The sequence below is a fragment of the Anthonomus grandis genome, chromosome 12 (genome assembly GCF_022605725.1).
Source record: "Anthonomus grandis grandis chromosome 12, icAntGran1.3, whole genome shotgun sequence".
Classification (NCBI taxonomy): Eukaryota; Metazoa; Arthropoda; class Insecta; order Coleoptera; family Curculionidae; genus Anthonomus; species Anthonomus grandis.
The window spans coordinates 10,929,593-10,942,210 of NC_065557.1; the positions used below are offsets into that span (position 1 = coordinate 10,929,593).

Below are 12,618 nucleotides of genomic sequence, written 5' to 3' on the forward strand. Positions count from 1 at the left end.
GTTGATATTCAATAAGTTTTTGTAGCTCAAGTTTTCAAAAATTGTTAGTTCTTTATTATAATTTTCTTCTAGTTCCTTCTTGTTCTTGACTTCCTCAATAATTTGTTGTCATTTTGATCGACATTTGTTTGGTTGTGCAGTTTATCCTTATTTTCAAGCTATTTTCACTTTTAATATCTCTTTTCCGTATTTTGTGCTAATTCATCTTTCTCTTTTTTTTTCTTTTTCTAATTCGCTTTTTGCAAATTCTAAGTGTTCTATTTTACTTAAATATTCATTAAGTTTTTTTGGATAAATTGATCTTCTGCAAATACCCCATCTTCACAGTCCAATGTATTTCTTCCATTCTTGATACTGTATTTTTGCCGCGATAATGACTTCTCGCTTTAGTACTCGTTACTCAAACGTCGCAGGGTGACAACAAATCCTGATCTTCTTTCATTAAAGTTATTAGTTGCTTTAATTTTTTATTTTTCGCATATATTTTTTTTAGAATTCCTTAATTATAATCCTTTCTGAAACTATCCTTACACTCCAAATAATAAAAAAACAAGCATCTCTTAATTAAAGCAAGTGTTTGCGCCTCAGATGTGTTAATCTCTGCACACTTTTTACAATATGCTATCCCAATATATTTATAACTAATTTTAGCATATACAGACAGAATAAATAATCCACCTATTCAATTCAGCGGAAAATGATGCATACTACGTCACTCAATAAAATTAACAAAAGCAAATTAAAGCTATTGTTACAGTCATATGCAGCCTTATTAAAATAAACAAGGCAGCGAATAGCACTTTCTATTTAACTTTCTTCATATTCTATTTGCTTCCCAAATTCTTTGGACTCTTTTTAATTATCCAGGAATTAGCTCGCAAAAGTATCAAAACTCGGAATAAAACTTTACATAAAGAATGACCCGCAAACAATAGGCTATAGGCATCAGACTACATTTATGAGGGAATGATAAGTATTTTAGATTCCTTGACTGGTTCAAAATAAGATTTAATAATGAGTACCGATAGTTTTTAGTTAATTACTATACACTTTTTGAAAAACTAATAGTCCTTTGTGCACAATATTATACAAGAATATTTTGTTCACAAAATGACACTACGCAAAAGATACTTTAACCAATTCTAAAAGTAGTTAAAACGGGATCAACCAAAATGCAGTTGTTGACAATATACTTGATTTTATAATCTCTGGTGTGCCGATTTTATATAAAACTCTGCCAGAAAACTTTGCCTTTAAACCTAAATAATCATAATTTCAATCTAGGTAAAACTTCTCCAACAAACGACCAACAACCAACCGCCACCCTAAACGGCTCTGTATCCTCCTCATCCGAAATATCTCCACCAAAACCCATCAACCGTCCCCCTCCATCCCCCGCCGATATCAAAACCATACGCAAGCGCATCAGCGATCGTCGCTCGGCCTTCCTCAACATCGACCTCCTGCCAAAAATTACCCTCTCCAACCCTAAACACCAAGAAACCACCCTGTGGCCGACCGGGGTACGCGACGGCAACGTTTCGACCCTGTCATCGTCAGGATGTCCGACATTTTGTATTCGAACCAATGGTGACAGTTCGGCTGTAACCATGGAACCTTCGGTGGATTCTATTGGGAAGTGTTCACAGGACATGGAGGCCTCCAAGGAACTGCCTCAAGGTATAGTTTGTTGTTTAAGTATGTGTGCATGTAGTTTCCGTTCAGCACTTTGAGGACGAGGTGGAAGAAAATTTGTCGATTTTTTATTTGATAGCAGTTGCTGCTTACAATCTTGAATTGGGTAGTTTTTGCAACACTGCTGGGTTCAATTAGAAGTGAGCAATTAACTTTTTTGAAAAGCCAGTAAAACGGACCTCCACATCAGAGTCACTCGACAAGTTTTCTTTTTCCCCCCCAGAAATAATGTACAGTCACCCTTTATAATTTTTTTTTAATGTCATTTGTTAACCTGCTTAAAGTTGCTTTTATTAAAATTTCCGCTATCATTTAGGTCATGCACACACTTAATAATAAACTATACTTTTTTAAGCTCAGTAACAGTCTCTTTTCAGCTGGCACACGCACATTTTTGCTTTGTTTTAGTACGAGAGCTTGTGTTTCGTTTTGCTTTTCTTGAGTTTTTAATATTTTTTCGTATAATTTTTTTATTGCCTTTTATTCGCATATTTGGACATGTGCATTTTTAAAATTTTTTCCATTGATCATTTTTTTAATTGCTTAGAATGATATGAAGCAAAAATTTGAAAAACTGTTCTAGATATTGGTTGAGAAAAATTGTTTTTTAAGGTACATAAAACGTTCTTATATAAAATTATCGGGTAAGAAATGCTCTTAGTAGTAGTGTAAATTTTCTGAGAACATTAGTAAAAAATGGTCTATCCAAAATTCTCCTAACTACCCAGATTATTACCTCAGAACAATATTCTTATTCTCAAATTTATGCCCAGAAACTTCTTTAGATTAATGTAAAAAAAATATTAATGATGCGTTTCAATGCTCCAAATTTGGTATTTTTTGGATAAAATTGCCTCCCATCCAGAAAGTCTTTGCGGTTCAAAAATCGCTTTTCTATGAAAGGATTGTGAAGAAAAAGCTAGAATAAGACGCAGAAATAAAGAACAAAGAAAAGAACGATGACAAACAGCAGACAGAAAGCAGACAAAAAAAAAACGATGACAAACAGAAAAAAACTACGTTTTAAAATTACAGGAAAATTGATGAAAATGGGAGACGCAGATGAAAAAATGTAAAACTAGAATAAGAGACAGAAACAAAAAAACAAAGAAATGAATGATGACGCCAAGAAAAGAAAAAAAAACTATGAGAACAGAGAAATCAACAAAAAACAGAGAAGATCAGATCTATACAAGTCTATTGAAAGCAAGAAGAAAGAAATGAGGACAATCATAAGAAAAAAATTATACATTTTAAAATTACAGGAAGATTCGAAACGGGAGACCTATATGAAAAAAATTAAAACTAGAATAAGAGACAGAAACAAAAAACAAAGAAAAAATGATGACACTCAGAAAAGCAAAAAAAGAACTATGAGAACAGAAAGATAAACAAAAACAGAAAAGAACAGAAACAGAAAAATCAACGGAAAACAGAGAAGACCTATATAATTCTATTGAGAGCTAGAAGAAAGAAACGAGGACTTACATAGGAAAAAAAAATTAAAATTACAGGATTAAAATTTAAAAAAAAATAAGATTGAAAATAGGGACATAGACAAAAATAATTGCTATGAAAAATTACTAAAAATTTAATAGCCGAAAAGAAGATGGCCGATCAGAAAAACAAGTACCATTGCAAGACGCTTAAAAAGCAAAAGATAAAAAAAAGTAGTAGAAAAAGGAGGAAATTGAAAAATTTTAAAATAAATAAAAGAATAATAGATATACAGCGAATTGAATAAATAGTAAAAAAGTCAATAAGAAAGAGAAGGGTAGAAAAATTCCAAGAAAACAAGACAAATAATAAGAAGGAGGAGGGCAGAAAGAAAACCATAAATAAATATAAAACGCTAGCAAATAAAAATTAAAGGCCTTAGAGCTAACCAGGAGAATCACCCCTAATAATTGGTGTAACAAAAGTAAGTTAGCAATGCTCGGGTGCATTCTAAAATGTTAAAATTAACATTATGAGGTTTTTACCTATTCCTATTTTGCTTTTTTGAATTCAAGAGATGATCGCTTTATGCTTTTGTATTTTGCTCTACAATTTACTTTTTAACATGGGGAATCCAGGGGTTTTACATACCCTGTAATGTTAATTTTTGTCAGACAGATAATTGCAAATATAAATGAAAGCATATAGAAAGTATTTTGCACCGGGGTCACTTTAATGTATTACTGATAAAATAAAAGGTATCAGAAATTTCACTCGCATAGAATCGTTAAAACTCATGCATTACTTATCCCAAAAATGTTCTGGCAACACCGATATTTGCTATTCATTCGACATCGCGGTGTATTATGCTGCCAACATGCACAGTAATGGGTGGAGCAAAAGACCCATTCGGAGGAGAGTTTTGTTCTTTGACGTGGCCAAATCTGGCAACACCAATATTCTCTATTCATTTGAAAACACCGCGGTGCGAAATTTAGTTCTTTGGCGTGGCAGATTCAAGAGCTGTCACACACTTTGTATTTGTGTATTTTGTTGTACAATCACATTTGTTTGATTGATCGATATAAATATTCATAAAAACCACAATAAAATACGTCTGATCCTTTGCTCTCATACTAAAAACTTGGCATGCTTCACCGTTTCCTTATTTACTGACTGACTGGTTGCCCCTTTTGTGTCGTCTCCGACATCGGAGACTAATTATTGCAGGTCTTACTGTTCATCGATTCGACTCGGATGGATTTTCGTTTAACATGTTTTACCGACTTCTCTACTTTATTTACTTACCACCACGTTTTTTAGCACCTTCCTGTGTTGATTTTTTTTTTAAATTTTTGTAAAGGTATTTTTAGACTCAGTGGTTTTGTCGCTACAGTTAACTTTTTTTTTTGGCAGACGAGAAGGAATGTTTTGGTTTCAAACATTCCTGTTGTCAGTGGTTTTCTTTTGTCACGTGTACTAGACATCGGAATTTTAGAACTTTTTAGCTATTTGTTCTCGTTCATCAAATCATTAAATTAAAATTATAACCATGATTCGGTCTGTTTATTATCTCTATATATTTTGTTATACAATACTTGAATATCTTCCATATCAAATATAGTAATGTGCTTAAGTCCGAATAGACAGATCGCCATGACCAATATCTACATGCAAGAGATAAACATTTTTGGGCGTGGGATCCCAAATTTTTCTTGTTTAGGATATATTCTTGTTTTACTAATAAAATATCCAACAAACTACAAGGATATTTGATTATATTTAATTATACAGCAGCTTGAAAAAATTAACGGTAATCCTTGATAATTCGAAAACTATCTTGAGCACTTTTATAAGGTTTTTTATTAAAAGTTGAAGCGATTTAACGATCAATTTGATATATGAAACAGTCTTGTAGACCAAAGAATTTCTGATTTAGAGTCAATTCTCTGAGAATTTTTTGTAATGTTCACAAAAATGTAATTTGATATAGTGATATTTCTTTCTATTTTTTTAATTTGTAGAAAGCAACAATTTTTCCTAAAAAAAGGTACACAAAAAGTCGCTTAAACTTACCGTTTTCGATTAAAGAGCGTTTGAAGAAAATCTATAATGCCTATGAAATTTTTAATAGCTAATCACAAAAAATTAGTTGGACATGGAAACTAAATGGAATTTATATTCAAATATACAGAGCGTCTTGAAAAAAATGGAATATTGCAGTTTTCTCGACAATCCCGTATACTTTTTGAAAAGGGTCGGATCCGTCGATTTTTTTTGCAAATTTTTTAATACAAGTATAGAGTCCCGAACACTCACCGACGATATATTTCTTGTACATCTCTTATGCCCCCTTTTAATTTTTCAATATTTTGAGGCGGAACTAGCTTTTATGTATTTTCCTTAATGTAGCCCCATAGAAAATAGTCTAGTGGATTAGGATCCGGAGATCTAGCCGGCCAATTTACACCGCACTGCCGCACCCTTCGTACAAAGTGCGCATGAGCACTGTCCTGTTGACATTATATTTTTTGGTGTGGAATATTCGGATCCTCTTGATTTGAAAAAATAACTGCTAAAGCAGGAACTAATTCTAAAGATAAATCTAAATATAAATTTGCATTTAAATATATATTAAAATAGGGTCCTAAAATCCTATTCTTAATCATCCCCATTTATACATTGACCTCTTGCGGATAATGGGTATATTTTGAATATTTCAAATATTTAACGGTTTCAAATGTTCAACGGTACAAGAATGTTCCTGAAGTGCTAGTCTTAAATTTAACTTATCTTCTTCAGAAAGAACGGTCTTTTGCCGAGTTTTCCGTAAATTAATTATAACGATATTTTTTCTGAATTTTGTTTACTGTTGATTGCATTATGTTCATATTTGCATATTTTGTATTAAATAGTGTGCAAACCTCGCGCTGCTTCCTTTCATATCACTATGACCACCCTTAGAATATCAGTTCGTTGCTGCTCCGTTAAATACGCCATTTTTTATTACGAAGTAATAGTCACACATTCAAAGAATATATAGTGTGTTCTATTTAAAAAATAACGTTGGTTATTATAACTTCTTTTTGAGATACCCTGTATACTAATTTTTTACAGAAAAAAATGCACAAGAAAAAACAAAAATCGACGGTCCGAGCGTTTTTGAGAAATATACAGAGTTGTCGAGCAAATATTCTACATCTAGCAATATTTCATTCTTTCGAGACACCGTAAGAGTCAGCGCAGCGGGATCTATTATTTGACAGGTGTCACGTTATAATAAGTAAATTGTGTCGATGTGTCTTAAATTTTAAGTACTTCGTAACCATTACTCAAATCAAGAAATGGATTATATGCATGCATTTGATGTACGGGCTCGCAAACCACAATCGCGCCGAGGCAACACGAATTTATGGCGATCGTTTTCCTAAAAGACGTCTGACGGAAGAAAAATTGTTTCAGAAAATTCATTCACGATTGTGTTACACAGGATGTTTGAATTCAAAAGATGCGCGTGTTAGAAGACCAAACGTGGATGACGATAATTTAGAGAATGTGCGTGTACTTCAGGGTGTTAAAGAAGAACCTAGTATTAGTACTAGGCAAAGTGCTTTAGCAGAAGAAACAAATCACATATAAATCTGGCGAATTTTAAAGATATCTGTTTCATCCCTATCGTTATCAAAGGAGTTCAAGGTTTGCTTCCTGTGGACTACGCTCCAAGAATGCAATAATTGGCTATTACAGAAGTGTGTATAAAATCAGAATCATTTATATATGTTCACTGATGAATCGGGGATTTTCGCGAAATGCTATAATTAAGTTCCACAACATGCCGCAGTGGAAAGTTGAAAATACTGATGCCATTATTCAATCAAGACATTAGCAACGTTTTTCTCTTAACGTTCGTACAGGATAAATTGAGAACTTTATAATCGTTTTTTTTTTATTAGAGGTTGACGGGAGAAGCATTACAAGTTTTTTTTAGAAACAAACTTAACGTATATTACGTGACAATGTTCCACTAATGTGTATAATGGGGACATAAGATCAGTTGGGAAAATTTCTATTGCTAAGATGGTTACTTAATTAAAGCTCTACGCTTTCTTGATCTCGCCTGCCTAACGATACAATCTATTCTTCTCTTATAAATAACTCTTGAACTTCTCGTGTGCCTAATCCTCTTTTAATTTATAACTTTTCTGACTATTTTTCTCATTCTGCAGCAACATAACGCGTTGAGATGGTTAGTTTATTGAACCTTATCTCATCTTAGGTATCTGTATCTTTATTCTTCTCCTGTGACTCCTTTGGGTTAAACTTCTCTTATTTTAGAAATCTTCTGCTTCAATTATGCCATAACAACCTTTTTTAGCAGCATCTAGGTCTTGTTCTGATCCTGTATTTTTTCATTTAGATTCAGCTACTAAAATCAGTATTCTTTGTATTAATTAACTGATTTCTCTCTCATTAATAATGAACTGATTTCTCTGCCAAAGCTGCATATTTATACTTGCCTATGGATATTTTGACATAACAGAATAAGTTCATTCTGTTATTCTATTTCTGATTTTATATATATAAGATAATGGGGATCAACTAATGTGGGCACATTTTAGCACAACTACTAGGCAACTTTTAAATAAAAACTATCCCGGAGGTCTAGTACCCTGGCCAGCTAGATCTCCCGATCTTAATATGTTGGACTTTTATTTGTGAGGTCACTTAAAACAAATTCTTTATTCTACACCTGTTGACGATATGAATGATCTTCGTAGGCGAATTGAAAATGGTGGACGTCTCTTAGAATAAAGATGTTTTTATTCAGCAAATGATACAATAATAAAAACTAAAGAAATAAATAAATTAATTAATTAAATAATAATTGCAACAAAATAATATAAACAACAAGATACTTCATCAAATGTATATAAAATGTCACTAAACATAGAATTTGACTATCATAAAAAAGAATAGTATTGTATTTAAAAACACGGGTAAACAGAGCAGTTGAATGGTGCGGCATAGTAAGGATAATATGTCTAATATTGCGACTATTTTTATACATTATTCTCGATTTCTTTTATATAAAAGTTTCTCCTATATGTTTGGGGCTTTGGGTATTATATGAACGGTATAGACAATAACACTTAAATAAATACAGGTATTTTTAGCAATTTTAAATTATAAAAGCCTTGAGAGACGTGATCAAACCTTCTTAAATTAAAAATAAATCGGCACAGTAACGTTGTAAACGGTACTGTGCCTAATATATTGATCTAAACAAAGTAGCAAATAATATTGGATAATGGACTTATCAATTAAATTTAATTTATTAGCTTGAAGCATACGCATTCTTAATTAACACCTTTTTAGAAGAATACTTATATGTTCTCTGAATCGCAAAGAGCTCCAATCAATCCCATAACCATCAGAAAAAGTATCATCAGAAAATTGTATCATCAGAAAAAGGAATTGATGTGATATTCAGTTGAATTTAAACCGATAAAACAATATTTTTACGAGCATTTTTATTTGAAAATAGTACCATTACTAAGTTATGCTCCTTTGAATAGATCGAAATTGAATTATGTTCAGCATTTTAATTATATTCAACTAAATTATCGTTGGGATGGAAGTAGTGAAGAATTTCTGTATCCTCAGCATACTGGTGAATTTATGATAAATTTAAAACCTTTGGTAGGTCTGACGTCTAAACAAGAAATAAAAGAAGTCCAAGGATAGGTCCTTGAGGTACCACTGATACTATATGATTTGACTGAGAAAAGTTGGCATGTATACATACTCTTTGTGTATTGTATTCTATTTATTCTACAGATATGTTTTAAAAAAGGATAAATCAATATCGTTCCACCCATATTACTTCAGTTTGGTAATAAGTAAGTAAGTCATGGTCTATTACATCAAAAGCCTTTGAGTAATCAAAAGTCACCATGATAACAGAAAGTTTTTTGTAAAGCGCTTAAATTATATTATTAATAATATTCAAGAGTGCACTAGTTGTGCTATGCCCAGTCCTAAATCCCGAGTACTGACGAGGAAGTATATTGTTGGATGTCCGGTAAGTAAGTAGACGTAAATTTTGTGGACGCTGAGGATTAGAAAATTTAGGAATAGGAATGATAGTCGACTCCCTCCATGCTTTAGGAAAACAACCTATTAACCAAAAACTATTGATTATAATAGGGTTAATGATATTAAGTAGACACATCTTTACCATTCAAAGAGTAATATTTAGAAGACGTACGTATATGCGTATTAACGCAGGTGGTAGTCTCTTTGGGTATTTCCTTTGATGTAAGCGCTCAAGCAGCTGTTGTTAACGAAACAGAGTATGTAACACAGTAAATTAAAAGTGTTATTACAGTGGAAATTAAAATAATTTAACTTTCGTCTTAAAATAACGTGTATGATACTTTCCCAGGTATTGTGATGAGGTTTTCACTAGAAAGAAAAGTATTTGTGAATAATGGAGAATTTAATTTCTGAAGGATTATTGTAGCTTACGAAATTTTTCGAGTCTAAAATAGGCTTTTTAGTAATGAGATTTAAACTCTTCTGATAGATATTCAAAAACCTTTGGACGTATATTGATTCAGAGGAGCTTAATATAAATTATGTTTCATTGAATTCTTTCAAAAAATTGAAACTCCTTTCATAATAATCCAGTAGCACAATCACGTTTTAAGGCATGGAAATGCCAAAGTGGACATTTTCAGTATAGGATTTAAAACAGAATGATACTAATGCCTCCTTCGCTCCACTATGCCTGTCCCCAATAATTTCTCCTAATATGAACTCTTTTGAATATTATAAAAAAACACACTGCTTGAACTCCACAAGTACCACTCAATTACATAAAAATAAATAAACGGTACATTCACCGAGTTCATTTTTCGGCCGTGAGTAGGCCATTGTTATGCCGAAAGAATGATTTATAGTTCCACTTTCCATTGTCTATATATAATTTTGGATGTAAAGTTGCATGTGTAATGGTTTCGGTACTTTCTACTATAGATGCGTGTGAAAGATGTTAAATTTGAATTTTTTTTCCCAGTCAAGGGTTTATTTGAGACGTTTATGGCTGATTAACGAACAAGATTAAAATATTTAAGTTTCCCAGCCCGTATCGGACATAAATCAGTTTAATTAATAATTTAAATAGCAAATTAGATCGGCTAGACCGGCCCAGTCAGTTCCAGTCGTACGAATCGGGGTAATAAATATCATTATTTATTTTTTTGAATTGATTTAATACCGGTGATAACAGAAACAATAGAAAGTCTAAGCGAAATAATTGGTGTTTGCTTTCCATTGATACAGGGGAGAGCGAAAAAAATCATAATTAGATGCTCGTCGCTTTACGAGGAAGGCAAATGACAATTTCTGGTTTAATAGAAAGCTCATAAATAAATTAATCGTCTGTTGGTAACTTAAATTTAAAAAAATTTGCATGGTTAACATGAAAGATGTCGGGGTAATCGACCTCTTTTAAATTACCTTGGGGGCACGAACTTAAAATATCGATCATATTTCGTGTGGAATCCGTTTCGTGACATGCGATCATCAGGGGTTGAGCAGAGTAATTTTTACAATGTTAATGTAACTTTAATGCAGTAAATAAAGAAGGGATTTTAGATACGTAATTCTGCGATTTTTGCTCGTTACGCCTCTGGCAATGCAATCAAACTTGGTGAGTTAATAATAGGCCCACCCTACAGATTTTACCAGGGGAACTATTTTAAAGGGGTGCAGTGAAAAGTGAAATAAACTTCCGGGTTGTTTGATGGCAGGATATTTGAAATTTTCAACTTGATTTGCCTTAAGAACACAGCTTTTTTTTGATGTGTGTATTTTATTTGATTTTCACTTATTTTACTACCATCATACAATCTCAGAATTTTTTAATTTTCTCCCAAAACGAGCTTTTTTAATTTTATTAATTTCTAATGTAAAAAACGATTGCAAGAGTCTGGAATAATCAAGAAATGTCTGGAATAAAAAGAAAAGACGCTTTATATGGCTGAAAGATATGAACATTTTTTATATCTGGTTAAGTTATAAAAAAACGATACAAATGATCGTTTTCGATACATCAGATACCTGCAAGACATAAAAATTTTACCAAATACTTGAAAAATATATAAAATTATTGCAAAATCATGTAAAGCTTGTAAAATTTAATTATGTACCTGGAATTAAATAAAGAATTACTTAAGATAAAGACTGCAAAGTCTGGAAAACTCAAAAAATTTAATCATATGAAAAATATGAAAAATTATTTAAAATACCTGAAAGTCAATAAAAAATTACTGCATAAACCTAGAAAACTCAAAAAATTGCTGGAATTAAAAGAAAATCAGTTTGAATGGCTAAAAGATCTGAAAAATTAGTTTCAATCCTTGGAAATCATAAAAAATTATGCAAATGCCCGGAAAACTCAAAAATGTCATATGAAAAAGATGAAACATTATTTAAAATACCCGAGAGTCATTAAAAATTACTGCAAGAGCGTGGAAAACTCGAGAAATTTAATTAAATGCCTGGAATGAAATGAAAAACCAGTTCATATGCTCCTCATATGAAAGACACGAAAAATTATTTTCAGTGCCTGAAAGTCATAAAAAATTACTACAAATATCTAGAAAACCCTAAAAATGGCTGGAATGAAAAGAAACATCAGTTTGTATGGCTGAAAAATATGAAAAATTAGTTTCAATCTTTGGAAATAGTTAAAAAATGTATTGACTGCATACTTGGAATTAAATGAAAAATCACTTCTTATGCGTGAAACCGGAAAAGCTATTTAAAATATCTGAAAGTCATAAAACAACGACTGCAAATCCTGGAGAACACAAAAAATATCATTGAACTGCCTTTCTATGCTGTTCATATGAAATCAAAAATCATTTCATATGAAAAACATAAAAAAATATTAGAAATGCCCGAAAGTTATTCAAAAGTTGCTAAAAAATGCTTTGAAAACTAAAAAAAAATTGATTAATTGCCTGGAATGAAATGAACAATCGCTTGACATAAAAATTAGTTTTAATATCTGAAAACCCTCTTCAAATGCCTGGAAGGAATAAAAATTACTACAAGAGCCTGGAAAACTCAAAAAATTTCATTAAATGCCGGGAATTAAATGAAAAATCACTTCATATGAAAAATATGACAAATATTTAAATTGCCCAAGTCTCACAAAAATTACTAAAAAAGCTTGGGAAACTAAAAAAAATTTATTAATTGGCCGAAATAAAATGACAATCGCTTGACATAAAAATTAGTTTTAATATCTGGAAACCCGCTTCAAATGCCTGGAAGGCATAAAAATTACTACAAGAGCCTGGAAAACTCAAAAAATTTCATTAAATGCCGGGAATTAAATGAAAAATCACTTGACATAAAAATTAGTTTTAATATCTGGAAAACCTCTTCAAATGCCTGGAAGGAATAAAAATTATT

At 31.7% G+C, this 12,618-nt stretch overlaps 1 protein-coding gene across 3 annotated transcripts in view; it reads left to right on the forward strand.

The window, feature by feature from the left end:
• LOC126743446 (uncharacterized) overlaps window positions 1–12,618 on the forward strand; it is a 56,681-nt gene that overhangs the window by 16,005 nt on the left and 28,058 nt on the right. For 2 of the 3 annotated variants that reach the window (XM_050450548.1, XM_050450547.1), the window contains exon 4: window positions 1,285–1,680. The exons of the other annotated variant lie outside the window; for it this stretch is intronic. In XM_050450548.1, the coding sequence (XP_050306505.1) occupies window positions 1,285–1,680 (396 nt within the window). The remainder of the gene's footprint in view (window positions 1–1,284; window positions 1,681–12,618) is intronic. 3 annotated transcript variants of the gene reach the window in all.